The 23,060-nt window shown below is 43.1% G+C and overlaps 1 protein-coding gene across 2 annotated transcripts in view; it reads left to right on the forward strand.

The window, feature by feature from the left end:
• The window catches only part of LOC128734411 (transcription factor cwo), a 62,542-nt gene extending 42,829 nt beyond the window's left edge, over positions 1–19,713 (forward strand). Inside the window, exons 1-4 of one of the 2 annotated variants that reach the window (XM_053828619.1) lie at positions 5,739–5,962; positions 10,437–10,557; positions 16,981–17,314; positions 17,383–19,713. In XM_053828619.1, coding sequence (XP_053684594.1) covers positions 17,029–17,314; positions 17,383–18,458 — 1,362 coding nt within the window. In that variant the 5' untranslated portion in view covers positions 5,739–5,962; positions 10,437–10,557; positions 16,981–17,028 and the 3' untranslated portion in view covers positions 18,459–19,713. Of the gene's footprint in view, positions 1–5,738; positions 5,963–10,436; positions 10,558–16,980; positions 17,315–17,382 lie in introns of those variants that run through there. The other variant, XM_053828612.1, reaches the window with a different exon arrangement.
• The last annotated feature ends 3,347 nt before the right edge of the window (positions 19,714–23,060 follow it).

Genomic DNA, 23,060 nt, shown 5'->3' on the forward strand with positions numbered 1-23,060 from the left:
TGCCAAGAGCCTATGATGCCTTCCACGAGCACTGCAATGTCAACGGGCACTCGTTGTACTGAACTAGCGGTTTTGAGCCATTTGAAGAGCCCAACAGAATATCGTTGGGGGTAAGCGCTGGTGAAGAACAATCATCCACGGGCACATGTGTAAAATTAACGGACGACTGTTGATGATGGTTTCTACCTCAATCAGGTAGCTTCTCAGCATTTCTTCCGGAGGTACTCGTTGGGGTTTGACTTTGGCTTGAATTTTCTTCACGGATTAGATTAGCCGCTCCCAACAGCCGCCCATATGCGACGCTGTGGGAAGGTTGTAGCGCCAAGATGTTCTTGGCGTGGTAAATTCTTTCATGAGTTTATCCTGGTCCAGTGTCACTACCGCTTCTTTCAGCTCCCTCCTCCCCGCCCACAAAGTTCGCTCCTCTATCACTTAGAATTTCTATTGGTGTGCCCTGTCGAGCAAAACAATTACGCAGGGCAAAAATGCACGAATTGATATTTAACGAAGCGGCCAGCTCAAGAAGTATCGTTCTTGTCGTAAGACATGTTATGATTACGCCCCAACGGTTCTCGTGATGACAACCACCGACGACAGGCAGGGGCCCAAAAAATCAACGCCCACATACGAAAACGAACGTATAAATGCCGCTAACGTGTAGGTAGAGTTTCTCTACCGAAGTGCAGGCTTGCGGCATTTAGAACTCGATGAACTCGATCGTAAACTCTGCGAACTCGAGGGATATGATAGTCCTTGCGAACTTCGTTCACACTGGTCTCGTGACATTGATGATTATAACGCAGGTGAACGTGTACGATAAGTGTCGTGACAGGATGATCTCGGGGGAGTACTATAGGGTACTTGTTGCTTTAGAGTAGGAAATCGCATTCGCCTAAACGACTATTGATCCGCATCATACCTTGGACATCGATGAATGGACTGAGCTTAAACAGACTGTTCTTCTTATGGAGACAACGGACGCCTACTGCGAGGATTGCTAGCTCGTCCGCATAGATTTCCTCCTGGGCTCGCTTGATCTGGAACAATTCAGCCTCGAGCAGCTCCTGCCTAGAGAGTGCTCCGATGAACGTTTGTTGATCGTGCTTCTTCTGGCGGATATTATTTACAAAACGTAGAACGAAAACCGTTGCGCAACGCAAGTGGTGCCTACCACGAGGAGAAGTTCTGTAGCAACCGAATGGTTCGAATTCTCCCTTCGGTATGGTGGAACATACTCGGGCGAATTTCATCAACGGTTTCAGTAATATTCAGCAGTAACTCTGGCCATTCTTCCTTTGACTTGGCACCATCGACTCATTGACGAAAGATCCGGCTTGTTCTTCCATTTAGTATCATCGTCGGTCACGCTCACCTTCGAGCTTAACCATCTCCATTCCGTAACCCCCGTCGCTTCCAATATTTCTCCCACCCGGAAGGCTACGAACTGAGAGAATCTACGGTGGTTTGAATGAAGCCAACACATAACGTTCCGCGCATCTGCCCAGAAATATCGACGATTCCCCGTGATTGAATGACCTGCCGCAATGCTTTTAGCCAAACGCGTACCAATAACAGCTGCTTCCAGCTCCAGGCGAGGAATGGAGACGAATTTAAGGGGGGCTACACGAGTCTTGGTCCCAACCAGCGCGCAATGAACGAGTCCGTTATACTCGAAACGGCATTAGGAAACAGCCGCGTACCCTAGCTCACTAGCTGTAGCTCAATGTTTGTTTCAGCAATACTCAACTCTGGTCGACAATAGCACCGAGGGATTCGTTCTTTTTCATCCCATCCAATTATTGTTCTCCAGACCTTCTGGATAAGTACCTTCAGATACATTAAATAGAGAGGTAAAAGTCTTAGCGGATCGTAGATAGCCATTGACGTTCGAAGCATATCACGCTTGGTTGGATGCTTCTCGCCGGAGAGTAGGTCCTTGTTCAGGTCCGTGCAAAGCTTGTATCGAAAGACCGTAGTGCTCCACCACATACCAAGAACTTTGGCCATAGCCAAATCGGAATTCATGTCCATCGACTTTGGTCCTATGAACACCTAATGAAAATAAGAAAATAAAATTGAGTTCTGTTATGTCAACCTAGGTCAACAGCTACGTGCGTTAACTTCTTTTGACTGTAAAAATAGCCATTCGTTCGTGAACCAACGCCTAACGCACGTTTATCGAGTTTACGTGGTTTATGGACAGCTTCCAACGAAGGCATCACTTTTTTATTGCTCTGACATACCATCATTTCCAAACAATCGGACTATAATAACAAATCGGAAGGGTCAAAATAGTTTTATAAATGGAAACAAGCGAATATAATCTGCACTTTTGCTAGTAAACAACTCACTCTGCATCTCACTAACGCTTTGTTGTTTTTCGCCATCAAACAGGCACGTTCAACTAACGGTTCACATCACTTGAGAATGGAAATGAGTAACGCCTCAATACAATAATAACCCGATACTTCATGCGGCGGTTTAACGTCTACATAGTAACAGTTCCTACCTATTTGTACCGTAACAAAGTCCTTCTAAAGTTTATTGACGGCGGCTGCGAACGATACAAGATTCCGCGACAGTACAGACAACGCAAATAAAAAAAAACCTGTTATAATCCTGCCTGCCAGCCCTGCATGGGCGAGGGTGTGAAGTATAGTTACTATATATATAGTTCGGCGGATAGAAAACTAGGCGAATTGGCATCCCTGATTTATGAAATTAAATTTGAAATTATGGTGAAATGTGCAGGTTTTTACGAAAAATAATCACTGGCGGGTGTTGAAAATGACTAGTTCTATGAAAATAAAGTGTATTTTTTTACCATTACTCCTGCATTTTGGATTTTGAAAAGCTTTTGGCTCCGCTTTTGACGTTTATTTGGCTCCCGATTTTCTATCCGCCGAACTATATATATAGTAACTATAGTGTGAAGCACCGGCCGCGTCGTGCGTTCAGTAGCAATTCACATTTCATTTAGTACTACACTAGCAAAATTGAGACAATAAAGCTAGAAACAGGCGGAATAAAGTTTTCTAGCACCAACGCCTGTATGGGGCAACATAACCGGTTTCTCCCAAGTGTCTGCATTGACAGCCCGTCATCCATATATGTACGCACACGATGCGTTCTTTTCCGCAATGAGCGAAATCGCTGTGGCTCAGAATAATGTGGTACTTTAGTAAAGTAAGCTATACATTCACGTCTGCTTGAGGAGGCTGGAGGCTTGTTGAGCTTTTCCTGGTTGAGATGATATGCCGTAAGAACAACTTTAGAGGGTAAAAAATCACTTGCTGTTCTTTCGAAGATTGATAATTTTATTATATTTCTTTCTTGACCACAAAGATAACTCCATATTAATGAAAAAAAAAATTTTTGTTCCTCAAAACCAAAAAAAAACTAGTAAATTTAGCTTCTCACGAATTTGATTCACAAACTCCTGTTTCTTTTCGTGCGAACCTCAACAAAACGAATTTGTTATGAATTCCATTGTAAACAAGGACAGAAAAATAAGCAAACTAAGAAAGGAACATTCATAGAAGGTGTACGGTGCTGTAAATTGATTTCGCCATACACTCTGCACTCGTTGTCGTGCTGTTTCTGTAAACTCGAAAACTGGAAAATCTATTTTTAACTGCCAGTAAGAAGTTATAATTTATAGCCTTCGATAGTGTACCGTTATGAGAATCTGTACCGATGGCGGACCATTATACCCACGTGCACAAAACAAACGCACGTGAGCTTCAGTCGAACACTGCTTTTGACTTGCCTTGTGGCGCAAAATGGTCTGGGTGGCGGCACACAGAGGAGAAGCACTGTCGAAATCCGTTTGAATAATCGAAAAATACACCTACAATCGATTTGGTTTGGTAATGTTGGTTGAGTTTAACGTATCTTACTAGCATTTTCCTATTCCTCTTGGTTTGGGAATTGCGTATATGATTAGTTGGTCGACTAATCATGTGTTCAACACTTTGCGTTTAATGTAAGGCAAGTAATCTTTTCGACAAAATTTCGTTATCTTAGATAATTATCTACGATAAACAAACTACAGTAAACAAAGCTAACGGTTAACCGTGCGCAGTTACCGTCAAAACGGCGTGCTCCATCGTCTTACGGTTGAAGTTGAATGAAGTGACTCACGTGCTCGTGCATAACTGCAAATTTCCGTCAAGTGGTAACCCGATTCGTGTTGCAAGATTGTCGTTTGATTTTATTGCTAACCACAGCCATGGTCACGTGTAATTTTGTAGCCACTGCCCACCGGTGACCCAGTTAACGGAACTGCTATGTGGTGCTGCCGGCCACGGTGCCATTGCTCGCTTAGACTTTCCGAAAGCAATTCCGGCGACTGGTTGCGACGTGTTTGGAATCGGTACGTGACAATGTACAAGTTCTGCCCTACGGGTGGTTTGAGTTGGCATTTTTTGACCATTCCATGATGCAGCACCGATGTTAGAACTTCCTACTCGCTCGATGCTCGCGGGGCCACGCGGCGGGGTGAAGGGTGAGGACAAGCGTTAAACATTTAGCATTAAGCTTAGCAATGCTTTTAAAGTAGGAACTTCCTGTAAATATGAAAGATTTAGTCCATTTACTTTTCCTATCGAAAGCCCTGTCAGAGTGTTGATTGGTGGCTTTTCACTCTTTTCAAATTTCCGAAGTCTGTCTATAAAGAAGGATCAGGTCTTAAAGATGTTTATAACCAACATTTTGCTTTACTCGTAGCAGGAAGCATCGGATTTTATTTCTCTAAAAATTAATTCGTAGCCAATTCCCGATCGGTAGTGTTGACTCTCGGGCGATAATCAACGATTTTTTCTTTCAACATTTAATTGGTATCGATGTTGAAGAAATGTAGTTTCAACAAGACGGCGCCACATGCTATACTGTGCACAAAATAATCAGTTCATTGAGAGAAAAATGAGCATGTTTTTAAATTATTTTCTCCATCGTTAATTCAGGCATTAGAAGTGAACATCGTGTTGTTGAAAAGATAAATAGATATCATTTTTTACATGTTAAAAACAATAAATAAAACCGTTCTTGCGGAAATAATTTGTGCGTAATGTATGTGTGCCAAGATCTCCACACGTTGAACAGAAATTGATGAACTGAACGACAAATATTATTCCAATACAATTTGATCCACCACCGTCCGAACCGAACCGTTAACAAGTTCGTCAAACCTGAGACTCGACGGAAATGGCATCGTCCAGCCAGGCAGAAACCCCTGATGCCGTCTTCTGCCGCATGGAATCTATTTTCGTAGCGATTAAAATGATGTTTTCCAATATCGCTCGCCGTCTACGACGTTTCGAATACAATGGCCGGCAATTTGCACACCCGCATTGTATATGTTTGGCTTACACGTGACGCCATGACGCGAACCAGTCTGAATGCAGTTACCAGCGAGCTCGCCTCGTGACTGATTGCAAATTAATTCTATTACTGGTTTCACTCGCCGCGCTATTCATCGAGGAATATGCAACTTAAGCTGGAATAGTGTTCCCTCCGGAGGCTACTCGGAATAATTGTAGAATAAATATAAAAACACTTTTACTTCACTCTCGGTCTGCTCCCCTTCACCTAAGTCAACTGGACGACGACGACGGCGACGGTAACGAACGCTTCTAGAAGTTCAGGCTTCGGCGTTCATCATGATTCGCCTAGCCTTGAGTAGGGCTATTAATTCCTTACGCTTTTGTACTGTGTGCGCCTGCAGAATGTGTCCTATTCTGCATCTGTCGTCCGGGATAATTTGTTTGTTCGGCATTATTTTGCTGCCGCTTCGTGTCGTATTGCGTCGATTCGATCACGTGTGCTTGCCCAATCCCGGTCCATCCGCCGCGAGTGAGGATTTTCCATTCATTCACAGGGAGTGGCTCTGGCTAACTCCCGTCGCCGTCGCTAGAAAGTTAGCAGCTTTGTTGAAGGTCACACGAATGTAGACGCTAGATAGGTAAATTCGACCGATGTATGATCGCTATGTGCGAATGAATTACTTGGCTGAAACCGTGTGAAAAACGGTAAAACAGTCGTGTTGTTTCGTTGAGATTCCGTGCTCCGGGAAACGTGTTATTTTGAAAACTAGTGTGAAAACACCGTGAGATTTCGAGAAATTTTTCAACGTATAAAATTAGGGTTGACCACAGCCGTTGGTATGGGGGATGTGCTCAGTTTGTAAATGCGTCACGCGCTCAAAACAGTGATTGGGGATAAGGCTGGAGACCTCGGTAGCTTGGCTAATCACAGCCACGTAGCCAGGGGGAGGCCCTGGGAGGTCCTAGGGGAATAACAATACGCCAAGCTAAAACTGTAGCACAAGTATATTTTTTACGAATGCGCACGTGAATAACAATATAGCATCGTGTTGTATCTCTCATAGAATGCGAAAATTTTTAACTTTGTAGCTCTCGCTTTGTTTAACATCGTTCACGCTTGTGTGTTTTATATATTCAACCATATTTTGCTTTGGATACTATTCGCATTGACAGTCTGCTCAGGATACCGCAAACATTGCAGCAAAACCACAGCGCTCATCAAAATTGAAAATGATATTCGTTGCGCGTTGGATCGAAAGCTTGCTACAGTTATGGTACTCCGTGATTTTAGCATAGGTTTTGACTCAATTAACCATGCCTTACTTTGTATAATGCTAAAGCGTTTTTTCTACTCCAAAGCTGTGCTATCAATTTCCTTCATTTATATCTGTTCAGCCGATCACAATATGTTGAGTTCAATGGCATAAAATCGGACTTGTCTAGCGTAACAAGTGGAGTCCCGCAAGGGTCAATTTTAGGCCCGCTTTTGTTTTTGATTTGCATTTTTATATGTATAAAAAAGGTAAAAATCAGCATTACGTACAGATATACATGCTAAACAAACCGTATTTCATGCGCAAAATTGGCATATCCGTACTATTTTGGAGGCGATATACGTGATTACGAATAATTTTAAGCGTTACGACTATATAAGTATTTATATACGATAATATCCGATTAAGCGCGAGTCGCTCCGTACTGCTCTACGATTTTGTGCTGAAAATCGTATGTATGTCAGTCATTATCACTATATACGACAGAAAATCACCTTAATCCCACTTTATCCAGCTTTAGTTACGATTTCGAGTTTGTTAGGAGATATTTACGATAGTTTTCGTACATTGATATACGAGTTGGTGCTAGCTGGGTATCAATACCGTTGTTTCATTACTTTCTTCCGTCCTTCCGTCAATGGTAAAAAAACTATTATAAAAAATTAAAAAACGTCCTTTCATGTTACCGCATATCCTTTCAATATAAATTTCTTCGATTTTCATAGATGGTCCAACCTATACAATGTGGCCCGACTTTGATAAATATCTAGAACTATGTTATTTTCCAAGCAATCGATTTGAAGCTTCCCCTTTTTATGAAATTACTCGACGTCTCGACACACGCAAATCGGCTTCAACCTGGTCGAGCCATCTAGCACATTGGGCCCCTTTATTCCTGGTATCGGTGGGGTTCTTGAAGAGAACGGATTTCACTGCACAGTCGTCCGGCATCCTTGCAACGTGGCAGTCCCGCCGTAGTCTTCCAACTATCGCCAGGTGTACGATGGGAATCTCTCCAAGCAGTGCCCGTAGCTCGTGATTTATACGTCTCCGTCACTCCGTAGTCTTCCAACCATCGCCAGGTGTACGATGGGAACCTCTCCAAGTAGTCCGCCACGCCTTGCGTTCAAATACGGCAAGTGCACGTATGCCTTCCGTAAGCAAAATTACTATCTCAAGACCGGTCTGATTAGCGTTTTGTCATCGTCAGCTTTGTGTGGCGACATATGCTCCTTGATCAAAGCGTCTTGCGGAGAGAAAAGTAGGCTCGATTTCCATCTTGAATACGTCGTTGGATCTATTGTACTGTTGTCGGCGATGACCAGAGATCCCCAATATACGAACTTATCAACCAGTTCCAGTTCATCACCGTCAATAGTCACTGTCCGTGGAAGGCAAACGTTGCTTTCTCTGGAGCCTCTTCCTACGATATATTTGGTGTTCGACGCATTGATTTGTAACCCTATTTTCCCAGCCGCCGTTTTTAGTATGGCGTAGATTGCCTTCGCCGTCCCATGGTTTCTGATGTCGAGGTCTTGTTGCTACTCTTGCTGAAGGTCGTTTCTCTCGTTCGTTTCGATGCCCGCTCGCCTGATCACACCCTGAATAGCGATATTAAATAACATACAGGACAGTCCATCCCCTTACTGCAACCCTCTGCGCGATTCTAAAGGACTCGAGAGTGTCCCAGAAACGCGCACGTTGCACATCACTCGCTCCAGCCCAAGTAACAATTTGGGTTTTATTACACTCTTATAATGGTATTTGAGACCAAAAATGGTCTTGAATACCACCATAAGTGTACAATAAAATTCATATTGTTACTTCGGAGGGTAGCTTTGAGCAGCCGCGTCAGTTTGTCCGGAAAACCGTACTCGTGCATTTTCTGCCATAGCTGTTCTCGTTCAACTATATCGTACGCTGCTCTGAAATCCACGAAAATATGATGCGTGGGCGCGTTATACTCTCGACATTTCTAGAAGATTTGTCGAAGAGTAAAAATGTGATCTGTAGTAGCACGGGCCCTCATAAAGCCCGCCCGATACTGCCATTCGAATTCTCTTGCTATTGGGGACAGACGACGCAAGTAAATCTGGGGTATGCACCTTGTAGGCTGCGTTGACCAACGTGATGCCGCGGTAATTACAGCAATCTATAGCCGGTCGCCCCTCTCGTAGATGGGACAGACTACTGCTTCCATCCACTCTTCCAGTGGTTTCTCCTCCTTTCAAATCCTAGAAATTATCCAATTGCCAAAAATTGTCAATAGCTGACAAAACTAAACGTCTAAATATGTACTCTAAAGTATTTTAAAACCGTATCTACGTGTCGTTTCAAAATCCACAAGAACGTCACACAATGGTGTCAGGGACATACTAAAGCATGAGTGAGTAAATTTATAAATTTTCCAACCGAATCTAAGAAAGTCAATTCAATTCAATTTTCGACAGCGAATGCCGCCTCAATAGCGTCAGCATCACGCAACGCATTAACGTGAACGAACTTTCGTTTAACGGCCTTAGCAGTGATCGGAAGCTACCGGTGCGGTGTGGGTACCTACGTATTTATATCGTGCGAAGCAAACAATTCGCTCACACGTGCTTTTACCGGTAATCACGCACAAGCACAGGTGAGCAGAAAATTTCCAACGACATCGCAACGAGTGAGGCGGTGTTCCTATAATAGTAGACAGCAGCGCAGCAACAGAACGTGGCAGCCTTTTCGCTGCTGTTCGCCTCACGCCGTTGTGGAGTCACAAAGCAGCTATGTACATATGTAGGCAACACCTTATCTTTTAACATCATTCAAGCAGAATTCCACGTTTTCCGATGCAAGTGCATGTTTCTCAACGTGTACAGCACGTTTGGAGTCATATAGTTGTTTTTTCTTCAAAGAACGAAATCTCATTATGATCTTCTAGCGATTGCAACGTCCATTGTTAATTCAGAGCATTGTGTCACCTTCTCTGCTCGCGAGCCATACGTACTGCACCGACCGAGGAACGGCTATGGCAACGGCCAGCATCTGCAACGGTTGTTGACCCTAATGCAGCGAGGGTGCATACGGTGAACGTGGGATCGTGTTACGTGCAATATGATTCAATAGAATGGTTCTAACCCAAGGCAATTAACCAGCACAGGAAATATTTATCTACCGGCGCACAGCAATGCTGATCGTATAGAGTTGAACAGAGAATTTCTAAATCGTTGCATTCAGTCTCGTTTCACGAATTTAAAATACTAGGTATGTGAACTCAGCTGCGTTACTTTGTCTTAGAAAAATGTTACAAAGTGATACAGCTACGAAAAGCTTACAGAACTCTCTATTATTCATGCAATTGTTGGAAATAAGTTCTGACTATGCATTCGCATTGTTTACTAGGTCAGTTGGCCAATTTCATTTGCAGGCGAACTTTACCCAAGTATGTTAAGGTATACCAACTGTTAAAATCATGCGCAATTATGCACGCACAAATGCAGAGATCGCAATTATAAGCAGATTGTGGATTAACATCACATCACACATGTGTTGTTGATCACATCACATCAGTCATTTTGGATATCGGTAATGTTCCAGCAATTGAATTAATTTTGAACCAGAATCTCATCGAACTTTTACTTAATGCCATCTTGTTTAGTTCCCTCATTTTTTTTCTTAGAATCAATTCACGAACCCGCACATAATAGAAAAACAAACCCAATTAAACCAATAATAGAGTTTTGTCCCGCCACACATGATAGAAACAATATATGCTACGTTAGTCAAAATTGACCGGAACATCGAGCAGATTGTCATATTATATCTCTCTCTCTTTCTTTCTTGCACTATCTATTTCCAGTGAAGCATCCGTGCCCGGATACTCGTACTGCAGCGAGCAGCTAAATTTCTCCACAACCAACACCACCTACAGCGAGGATGACGCCGACTACGCACCCGGTCGCCGGGGAAAAACGTCCAGGGTGAGTAACAGCACAATTACGTTAGAAAATGTCATTATAGAGTAGGTCCGGTGGAATTAAGTGAACTGAATGGATTATACCTATCTATAGCTGATGGTATCGGAAAGCTTGTTGGTGTGAATCAAACTGGCGTTGAAATAATTTCATTCGGTACTTTTTTATCACTGACGAACTGACATAGAAGAAAATCCTTAAAAAGACATTGTACTACACATTCCGTTTGCACACTAACGCCCTCTGTACAATGCATGTTGCGGAGTAACTTATATTTGTAGGGTTTTTTACTGCAGGTGGTTCACATTTGTACGGTTTTATACTCAGCACACGAGGCAACACTCTAGCGCCGCGATGTGGCCATATTGCGAAACATACCTTTTCAAGAAATGAGTCGTCTTGCGTGGACGATGAAATTAACGCCAGTGTTTGTCGGCTGTTTGTCTCTGTTTTTATTCACACATCTCGAGCCTGCGACTATTTTTTACTAGCGATTCTGAATTTTAAGAGCAAAATTTATTACCAAGACTTTACTCTAAATAATTCAATAGGACACCGCCTCTAGTTTCTGATAATAAAAAGCAGAAGTTGGCGCTAGTGTTTCATCATGCGCCATGCGCTGTTGAATACAACAGATATCGTTACTTGGTAACGCATATTGTACATATTGAAAACCACCCAATTTTGCGCGACAATAAATTTACTCAGCGTGACAACAGCACTCTGTCAGTTTTTTAGTGTTTATATCGCTAAAGGCAATATAACGTTTAACACCTGAACCAACAAATAGCTGGTCAACATCGTTTTTATTTATCGCGTCCATGTCACGAAATTTAATTTTTTCGAATTGAAATGTCGCAAAAATATTCAGCTCTCGCACGGCATCAAAATCACCCTTCCGGGTTCACGGAAGAATGGTAGTACAGTACCCCCTTCCCCTCCCCCCCACTAATCCGACGACTCGATAGTACGGATCTCGCTAATCCGGAAAATTCCGAATTAAAAAGCGTTGTACTCAGCTTCATTCAACCGAACACTGCCTTTCATGGGGCTCTTCATTTGGGTCAAGATGTTACTCGTTCCAACTAAATGGAAAGGGTAAATGATGCTCCTTATAACTGCGTTCTATTTTGCCAGGAGCTCCATTTTTCATCACTCTTCTCAAAAGATTATCGGCCTTGCGCTTATTTCTAAACTAAACAAGAATTTAAAGGTATTTTATAGAATAAATTAAGTATTTCTTAGTTCAACACAAATTTATCGCGTATTTGCGACAATTTTTTCGGAAATTTCCGGAGTTGTTTACGTCTGGATGTAAACAACACGACATTTCAAAACCCTACTGACGTTAGTTTGACTGCCGGATTATCGAGTCAAAATTCGTTAATCCGGCTATGAATTTGTCGGATTAGCGGGGTGGTACTGTAAGATGCAATGGAGAGCATAGGAAAAGTCTCATTTTTATCAAAATTAGGCTGAAGTTATGAAAAATTAAGCATAACAAAGTAACCGTACCACAAATGGGATTAGTGATTGTTTTTTAGGCAGGTAAACATAGATAAGTGAGAAATTTTGATTTTACTGCCACTAGAAAAGCGTCATCTCGTGAAAAGCCACGGAGTCCTATTGTAAAATCAATTATTAATTCATTATTAGCATCATTATTTAGACTGATGAGATATATTGAAAGTGGTAAATGGCTGGATAATGCGGAATATAGACCCCATAGTGGTCGTTAGCCTCTTATCCAGCAACTCCGATCCCGACCTCCTCGTGGTACCAGGCCGAATACGAGCAACCTTAGCGGAGACCGGATAACCAAACCCGATGGAAACTAAGGTCGTACACTAATCGGGAAGGATGCATAGTAAGTCTCGCCACTATAAGATGGCAGCCTCATCGCGAGACTCGGTAGCGTTGCCTCAGTATGGCTACACACCTAAATTAAATCACACTTTCAAAATTCATGCAATTTCGGAGCGAAATATTTGGCTTCGACCTAGGCGACGGAACGAGGACGGCGAACTGCAGATCGCTAAATTTCGTAGGTTGCGAGCGGGTGCTGATTGAACAGCTTGAGCCCCGCAAACTCGGCATCGTAGCTCTGCAGGAAATCTGTCGCAAACGAGAGAAGGTATGGAGGATCCGTGGCGGAAAGGCCTAGTTTTACCAGAACGGTGGTGGTGGGAGCGAACTGGGAACGGGCTTTGTAGTGTTGGGCGGAATGCAGGATCGCGTAATAGATTGGAAGGCGATCAACGAGACAATGTGTGTATTGAGGATAAAGGGCCGTTTCTTCAATTCTAACATCACGAACGTACGCTCCCGATGGGGTGCGGATATTCATTCTGACCATTACCTAGTAGCAGTACATGCGCGCTCAAAGCTGTTCACCGTATACCGGACACGTCAAAGCCGCCCTCCTCGGCTGAACATTAGGCAGCTAGATAACCCGCAAGCTGCCTAGAACTACGCGTGAGTACTGAATGAGGCACTGCCTTCTTCCGAGGATTTAGGTTCTTCAAACCTCGAAGACGGTTGGGACAGAAAACGCTCGGCCATCGGAGAGCCACTAAGTATTGAGCCTCGGAGTACACAAAATGATTGGTTTGATGGGGAATGCCAACAAGCGGTGGATGGGAAAAAACTGCTTGGAAAAATTATCTATGTCACTAAAGAGAACCTGGCCAAATACCGACGAGCTAGAAACCAGTTGACCACGATCCTGAGGAGGAAAAAGCGCCAAAAGGAGGACAGAGATCGTGAAGAATTACAACAACTATTCCGAGCTAATGACATGCGCAAGTTTTATGAGAAAGTGAACCAAACTCGGAAGGGCTACACACCGAAACCTGACATCAGTTCTTCGATGAACACCTCAATGGCGAAGTCGCAGAAGGAGGTGGAACGGAAATTAACCTAGGAGCGCCCATGGAAGATAGTAATGTCCTAGCACCTGATCTCCAAGAAGTCAAACGAAAAATCGGGCTGCTGAAGACCAATAAAACCGCTGGGAAGGACCGCCTACCGGCAGAGCTTCTTAAACATGGCGGAAAAACGCTAGCAAAGGCTCTACACTGGGTTATTTCTAGGATTTGGGAGGAGGAAAAGCTACCGGAGGAATGGATGGAAGGAGTGGTTTGTCCCATCTACAAAAAGGATGATCGGCTAGATTGCAGCAACTATCGCGGTATACGCCGGTTGTCACCGATAGCACAAGGTTTCATAGGGAATTACCAGGCGGGTTTCATGGAGGCTCGCGCAACTACGGACCAAATTTTCCTACTATTCGACAGATCTTGCGGAAATGTCGGAAGTACAACGTGCCCACTAATCACATCTTTATTGATTGCAAAGCAGCATACGATACAGTCGATCGAGACAAGCTATGGCAGATAATTCACGAACACGGTTTTCCGGACAAACTGACGCGACTGATCAGAGCTACATTGGAACGAGTGATGTGTTTCGTACGCATCTCTGGGACACTCTCGAGTCCCTTCGAGACGCGGCGAGGGTTGAGACAAGGTGACGGTTTATCCTGCATGCTGTTCAACATCGCTTTTGAGGGGGTAATCCGACGAGCGGGCATCGAAACGAGAGGCACGATTTTTACCAAGGGTAGCCAACTTCTGGCTTTGCAGATGACTTCGATTTCATAGCCAGGAACTTTGCGACGGCGGCAGTAATCTACGCCAGACTGAAAGCGGAGTCTAGGAGAATTGGGCTAAAACTACCGTCGAAGACCAAATACAAGAAAGGAAAAGGCTCAAGGGAAACAAACGCGCGTCCCTCATGGACGGTAACCGTTGACGGCGACATATTAGAAGCGGTAGAGGAGTTCGTGTATTTGGGATCGCTGGTGATCGCGGACAACGACACTAGTAAGGAGATCCAGCGGCGCATCCAAGCGGGAAATCGGCCCTACTTTGCCCTTCGTAAAACGCTACGATCAGGAAGCATAAGCCGCCGCACGACGCTAACAATGTACAAACCCCTTATCAGACCTGTAGTTCTTTATGGACTTGAAGCCGTGACGCTGCTAACGGAGGACATACGCGCCCTTGCCGTTTTCGAGTGAAAAGTGCTGCGGACGATATTTGGCGGAGTACAAACTGAAAGCGGAGTGGCGGAGGCGTATGAATCACGAGCTACAGGCATTGTTTGGGGCTTGCTCCCATCGTACATCTAGCGAAAGTTAGCATGTTACTGTGGGTCGGACACGTCGTAAGGATGCCGGACGACAGTGCGACGAAAATAGTCCTCTTCAACAGCCCCACTGGCACCAGGAACAGGGGGCCCAACGTACATGATGGCTCGACCAGGTCGAACGCGATTTGCGACTTCTGAGACGACTAGGAAATTGGCGTCGAGTGGCCAAAGACCGAGTTGAATGGAGACGAGTGCTTAAAACAGCACGAGCTACCCCGGCTCTATGCTGAAGAAGGAAAAGAAGAAGAAAAGATGGTCAGTGTTAAATCAGACCGGACCAAGTCGCAAAAATGAGTTAATGACTGCAAGCGAACAAGAAATTTCCAAGCTACATTTTACTCTAACCAGATTACATAAATGTTGCAAACAGCCAGAGTTATGAGATGATTTCGAATGATTGATAGCTATAAACTCTACAGAGCAACAAACTTTGAAAGCGTTTTTCTCGAAATTAGAGTTTTGTCACTTGGTTCGGTCTGACTTAACACCGACTAGATATATTGGACACAGTATTGTCATTTTCAGATTGGAGGGATACATTTTCTTGAATAGTTTTTTTTACGAAAATGTAGTATGTACAATCTTTATTATCTTTTGTTTTTTAACAAGTACAGAAATAACAGACTGTAACCTAAAATTAAAATCATAAACCAAATTACCGAGCTAAATGAAGCATATCTGAATAGTCACACAGTTGTTTATAATAAAGCTTATCTATATCTTGCCAACTCAGCACTGATACGCTGTGTGTAGTAAGCCGTAAACTAAGCAAATAAACACAATTAAACGTCTGTATTTGTTTAGCCAGTTTTAAGTCGGCTGCCTCAATTCGCTGCGGCATAATTGTGAGCTTTGAGTATCGTGTATAATTTCTGATACTGTGCATTATATTCGGTAAAGTCTGCTTTGACATAGGACTACGTTTTTGTTTACCAAATGTAACAAAGTTTGCTCCATTTAGTATGGTTGCACAAAATTTCCACTTTCTCCATGAAAAAATAAAGTACAAAATTTGTAAAAATATATTGGGTTTTTGGTTAGCTTTAAGAAATTGAAAAAAAAAATTATACGTTAAACCATTGCACAATATTTTCAATGGGACGAAAATCTGGACAGTTTGGTGGATTCATACTTCTTTCAATAAAATTCATATTATTTCTGCTCATGCCATTCCAGGGCATTCGGGCTGCAGTAGTACCTGGCTAAGTCGGTCTGAAAGTTCACGGGATCTTCGTGTGATCGAATGAATTGGCAAAATTATCTTCTGAAGACTTTTCTCCATGTAAAGTTGTCCATTCCTAGTTGCTCCAGTGATGAAATCCGATGTTTTCTTTCCACAACTACAGTTGCCTTGCCAAATCATCGACTTGTGAGCGAATTAATCTGCGAAGACAAATTTTAGCTTACCCGAAGAATTCTGCTTACGTTTAGCAAGGTAAATTTTTTTAGCCAAAATCTTGGTCGTACGGTTTCCTCGCACAGTTTGTGGCAACCAGGTTATGTTTCAACGTCCTGTTAAGATATCCGTTGGTTTGGTATGACCGAACTCCTTACATGCAGATTCACTGAACCGTACTGTGCGCCGCAGTAACCTTTTTAGCTAAATCACGTCTGAAACCCCTGGATTGTTTCGGACTGCCCTAACGATCTTCGCTTATAGTTTCCGATCATATGCTCCACTACTACGTTTGGTTTGCTGTGCGCGAGATAAAGTCAATGTTTCCCGGTAATGTTTGAGTACGGTATTCACAGTCGATTTAGGAATTTTGAGAACCATGGCGATCATTCCTCCTGACCACATAGGACTTTCCACGTGAGTGTGCAGATTTTTTCGCAGCTCTCACGTTCCATTTTCGATAACTTTTCAACGGAATCAGCAAAGGCGGATTGATAAAAAGGCGGGAGGGCAGGTTATCCTTAACAAAGTGGAGGAGGTCCAAATAGGGGAAAAACCCTTTGATTGTGCTGCATTATACGAATTTATGATTCAATAACAAATGTAAACGTTGCTGGGAGAGTAGTGGAGGGGGAACAAATGAGGGAAGGTGACAAGGGAGAAACGTTAAAAAGAGGAAGAAGGAGTCAGCTAGTTTATGCATAACAAACGGACAATAATGGTGCTAGGCAAATCGCGCATCCTACATAAAATGACTTTTTCTTTTCTTTGCTATGGAAACTATGAACTAGCTTAACCTGTTATTTTCTTCCTTCTTCCAGCAAGATCCACTGTCACATCGAATAATAGAAAAACGGCGACGTGATCGAATGAATTCCTGCCTGGCGGATCTGTCGCGCCTGATTCCACAGCACTACATGCGCAAGGGCCGTGGCCGTGTCGAGAAGACGGAAATCATCGAAATGGCAATCCGCCACTTGAAGAATCTGCAGAGCCAGGAGTGCGTTCGCGAGTCTTCTTACGCGGAACAGTACCGGTCGGGATACAACGACTGCCTGACCGAGGCCGCCAAATTTATCCTCCGCGAGCGAGGCGAAGAGATGTGCTACCGGATGGTGACTCATTTAAAGGAGCACTGCAATGAAATTATGAAAGGTAGGCTAAAACCTTGCCCGTTTGCCAAATTGATTTGTGTAGTAATGAAGCCATTATCGTCATTTTAGGTGAACTGTTAAAATCCCGTTGTGCTTCCGAGATACCCAACGGTGGCAGCCCAGTGTACCTGCATCCAGGACCTTTATCGCAGCTTCGTGATATGCTCTCCTGTCCGTCCGACTTGGAGCACAGCAGTAACGACCATCACGATGTGAAGGATCTGAGTTTTCGCAGCAGCACCAATAGTAACAGTAGTAATCCACCTCAAGCCGCCGTTATCACCTCGACCGCACCGAACAGTGTGCAGCATCTGGATACCTCAAGCAATCACTCGACGGTTGATTTTGAGGCATCATCACCTTCAAGAATTTCCACCAGTTCCGCAAATGGACCACTGCATCACTTCCCGCAAGATACCAACAACAACATCAATGCTCAGCATGAAAGCGTACTGCGAAACATTCGTATGCGAAAGTTCTCAGAGACACAATCACCAGAGCACGAGCACAACCACAACAGCTACAAGTTCAAGAATTATATTCAGCAGCGCTTCTCGCAGGATACCCACGGTCACGAGAACGGCCACATGACGGATGGCCCGCACAGTCCATCTTCAATTCCCGAGGATCATACGATGAATGAAGCACCATCGCAAGTTCAAGGCAATTCCGTTCCCAATGGCCTATGTTCGAAGCGTAAAACCGAATGCCTTCCAAGTGCAGAGGAGAGCGAAGAGCCACTGTCTCTAAAACGAAAGGTAGCCCCCCTGGAAAAATCTCCGCTACCGATCGCACATGAGGGAGAGCACGATGAGCTTTTCATGGTAGAAAAAAAGCCCAAAAATGGCCTGACCGAGTTCAAAACTGAACACCTTGCGAGAAGCGCCTTTGCCTCGTACACTGTTCCAATCTTTGCCTGTCACACGCAAGGCTTCTACGTGCCACTGAATGTGGATTATGACACTCTACTGCCATATCTGAACGGAATCGACCTGTTTGGCAAAAATTACACGCAGATGCCCCCACTGCATCCCATCAACATCAGCGTCAATTACTCTCCCGCCAGTTTACTGAAAACGGCCGTCAACGGACTAAGTTCGATCAGCAAGGCCAAACTGGTGGAGGGGATTGTCACAGCATGTTAGAAAACGAAAGGGGAAAGATCTCTGATATCTTAACAGCCGTGAAAAATTCAAGCGATTGATCTTTTTCTAATTATTGTTGGTGTAAATCAACAGTTTCCTGAAAATTTTTGTTCAACTTGTACTTGTTGCGATCAAGCGAACAGGATTATCCGTAACTGCACAGTATAAGAACATCAACGAGAGAGAAAAACAAACCCCAAACCCAAAAAGTGCATTTTTGCCATTTCTAGTGCATTTGTCCATTTCTTTTTAATACGTAACTATCCGTGAATTGTTTTGATTGGAAGACATTATGTAGTGCTGCATACTTAATAGTAGATTTGCAGCTGTAACAAAAGTGTGAAATTACAATGCGGTTGAAAGATCAACAAATACGTTTCATTAAAGCATAAGAACACAAACAAGTAGGAATTCCATTGCTAACGCTGAAGAACCAAGTAACTGACTTATAACAAATAAATTTATAAAATCAAAGTATGTGTAAATGTATAATTAAACTCAGGTATACACTATTTTTTAGCGAAACATAGAACATGCCTATGCAGGATTTAGATAGAAAAAAGATAAATCAAATGAACGTGACGAACTGGTAGTAGGCACTACTGATACGTATGTTGAGCTGTTGGAAAAAGAAAACAGGATATGATCATAGAAACACACAGTATAATGCATAGCATCCATCTGAAAAGGAAGGAACAGAATAGAATTCATTCAATAGACTATCCTACCTTCGTTTGTGGAAACAGTCAGTGCAATTTTCAGCAACAGCAAACAGGTCGCATGTTTCAAGAAAATATTTTTTTCCACTGTCAAACGAAAGTAAATAAACAAAATTTTTGTAATCTGTGATACTCAGTAACAACAGAAATGAAAAAAAAATGATGCAACGATGTAGCAGACTAGCGGAGAACGAATGCTGTTCTAGTAAAAATGTGAGCAGAAAACAAAACAACCATAATCGCTATGTATTGTAAACCAACCAGTCGCTTTTTGTCTTGTATATTTGTCTAACCGAAAGCGGAAAACAACAAAACGGCCCGAAAAGCTAAGAATAGGAAACGTTTTTACTACCACACAAAGTGAAAGAAGACAAGTGCTGTAAATAATGATAGAAAGTCAACCAAATAAATTGTCATGAATAGGAAACTGTGCATTTTTCGTTATGATATCGAAATTTTGTGTGAACTGCCTATCGATCGGTTATTGCGAAAACATCCCTCGTGTTTCTGATGAATTAAATTTATCAATTTGAAGAAATTGCTCGAACTGGTCCTGCACAGTTACGATACTCTACGAGTTGTAAAACTCTGGTAAAACACTGCACAGTAGTCCAAAAGAGCGAAAAGTGGAACTTTTTTCATAGTGTCTCTTGTTTTCATTTTATCATTTATGGTCTTCAGCACTTTTATTCGTATGAATATCCCCCCTAATATAAAACTGTCAAAAGAAAGTTATCGCGTATAAAAATAAAAAAATAACTTTTTTGTGTTAGGAAATATAGACATAGTTTCGTCGGCAAAGTTGTAAATATTGTAAAAACAAGCAACTTAGGTGAAGAAAATAAAATTTCTATCTTTATCGAGTGCTGAAGGCCCTATATCCTTTAAAATTTCTTTAAAAATTGGTTTTTCATACTTGACTTTTGTTAGTTGCATTTTCCAAAAATATAATGTTCTAGGCAATTATCGAAGCGCTCAAAATACACGTGTTTGCAGAAGACCGCAAATCTATTGGACCTTTACTTGCTGAGTTATCGTATATTCAAGCTTTAAATTTCCATAGCTTTACGATCCCATGGGGTAAAATGGGGCAAGCGGATTTATAAAATCAGCGCTTCATCTTAAAGCTTAAGTCGAGTACTATAAACTTGTATGCGTTCCGCTTGTCCTCAACCACCCAAATGAGAGTATGGCAAGAATACGTTTTATGTGTTTCGCGTTCGCGAAAGGCTCGATACACGTTCGTTTTTTTTTGTGTTTTAGATAGACACATAATTTCTTCGGCAAAGTTATAGAACGTATAGAAAGTATAAAGATAAACAATTTTGCTAAAGAAATGACATTTCTATCTCTATCGAGTGCAGAGCTGTAGCGCATTGTCTTTAGAAATTCTTTAAAAATTAGTTTTTCATACTTAGATTATGTTGATTGAATTTTACAAGAGTATATAGTTCTAGGCGATTACTGAAAGACTCAAAACACATGTTTTCGCAGAAGATTGCAAAACTCTAGGACCTTTCCTTACAAAGCAATCGCCTATTTAAGCTTTATTTTTCCTTAACTTCACGGTCCAAAAGCAATAACTTTGTAAAGAAAGGTCCTAGAGATCAGCAACCTTCTGTTAAAATGTGTATTTTGAGCCTTTCAATAATCGCCTAGAACCATATATTCCTGTAAAATGCAACCAACATAAGCTAAGTATGAAAAACTAATTTTTAAAGAATGTAATACTGGCTCTGACTTTTCATCTGTCATATCAAGGGCGCTCAATGGGGATCCATAGATTTTAGGTTTAGCGCACACTTTTGCAGCAGAAGAAGCATAATTTTCAAAACTCTAGCGATGTGTTCTACAAAGACGCTTGCGCAGACTCCACGAAAGCTACCGCCGAATTCTCTGCAAAAAAATTTTAATGATGTTTTCTCAAATATTCTTCCGGATCATACGTCAGACCAACAACGCAGCACAAGATGTAGCTGCCACACTTAAATGTGTCTATCAAAGGTGTTCCGTCCATAGATCGCACAAAAGATTGCCTTCTTTTACTAGCCGAGCGAGAGCCGAGATGGCTCTTGCCGTATCAAGAATTCCTCTCCATTGAACTCGGTCTTGGGCTACTCGTCGCAAGTCGGCTTTAACCTGGCCGAGCCATCCAGCACATTGGGCCCTCTATTCATAGTGCCGGCGGGGTTTTTGAAGAGAACAGATTTTGCTGACCAATCGTCCGGCATCCTTGCGACGTGGCCGTCCCACCGTAGTCTTCCAACTTTCGCCAATCGCCAGGTGTACGATGGGAATCTCTCCAAGCAGTGCCTGTAGCTCGTGATTCATACACCTTCGCCGCTCTCCGCTTTCCGTTTATAATCCACCAACAATAGTCCGCCACACCTTTCGTGCCAATACGGTAAGTGCACTTATGTCTTCCGTAAGCAAAATTACTGTCTCAAGTCCGTAGAGGACTACCGGTCTGATTAGCGTTTTGTACGAGGTCAGCTTTGTGCGACGGTGTATGCTCCTTGATCGAAGCGTTTTGCGGAGGGAAAAGTAGGCTCGATTTCCATCTTGAATGCGTCGTTGGATCTATTGTACTGTTGTCGGCGGTGACCAGAGATTCCAAATATACGAACTCATCAACCACTTCCAGTTCATCACCATCAATAGTCACTGTCCGTGCGAGGCAAATGTTGCTTTCTCTGGAGCCACTTCCTACCATTTATTTGGTTTTCGACGCATTGATTTGTAACCTTATCCTCCTAGCCACCGTTTTTGGTATGACGCAAATTGCCCCAACCGTTCCAAGGTTTTTAGTAATGATGTCGAGATCGTCTGCAAAGCCTAGGAGTCGGCTACTATTGCTGAAGATCGTTCCTTTCGTTTCGATGCCCGCTCGCCGGATCACGCCTTCAATTCAATTCAATTCGCCGCTACCCCCTGCGCGATTTGAAAGGACTCGAGAGTGTCCCCGAAACGCGTACGTAGCGCATCACTCGCTCCAGGCTAGTTTTGATCGGCCGCGTCAGTTTGTCCGGAAAACCGTACTCCTGCATTACCTGCCATAGCTATTTGCGTTCAACATACGATAATGCACGAGCTGCTCTGAAATCGACGAAAATATGAGGCGAGGGCACGTTATACTCTCGACATTGACATGAAGGATTTGTCGGGGAGTAAAAATGTGATCCCTAGTAGCACCTTGCTATTGGGGATAGGCGACACAACAAAATCTGGGAGAGAACCTTGTAGGCGACGTTGACCAACGTGATACCGCGGTAATTACAGCCATCTAGCCGGTCGCCCGTTTTGCAGATTTGATAGACTACACCTTCCATCCACTCCGTCGGTAGTTTCTCCTCCTCCCAAATCCTTCAAATTATCCAGTGAAGTGCCGTTGCTAGCAGCGGTACTTGACCATTTTTGTAGAGTTCTGCCGGGAGTCGTTTCTTTCCGGCGGCTTTACTATTCTTCAGCTGACGAATTTCTCGCCGGGTCTCTTCGAGTTGTCGTTTTTAGGCACTCCTAGGTAAACTTCTGTTGCGTCTCCTTCTGCTATATTGCCGTTGAGGTGCTCATCGAAGTACTGCTTCCACATGTCGACTACCTCGCGCTCGTTTGTGATTAGATCCCCACCCTCGTCCCTACGCATGTCAGGTTTAGATGAGTAGCCCTTACGAGTGTGGTTCATCTTCTCGTAAAACTTGCGCGTGTTATTAACCCGGAATAGCTGTTCCTGCTCCTGACGATCCCTGTTCTCCTTCTGGCGCTTTTTCCTTCTCAGGATTGTGGTCAACGCATTCCGTGCTCGTCGATACTTGACTAAATTTTTTCTCGTAGATATGCTTAAATAGTTTTTTTTTCTTTCTATCGCTTGTTTTTATTTCCCGTC

This window comes from Sabethes cyaneus, chromosome 1, assembly GCF_943734655.1.
Source record: "Sabethes cyaneus chromosome 1, idSabCyanKW18_F2, whole genome shotgun sequence".
NCBI classification, from domain to species: domain Eukaryota; kingdom Metazoa; phylum Arthropoda; class Insecta; order Diptera; family Culicidae; genus Sabethes; species Sabethes cyaneus.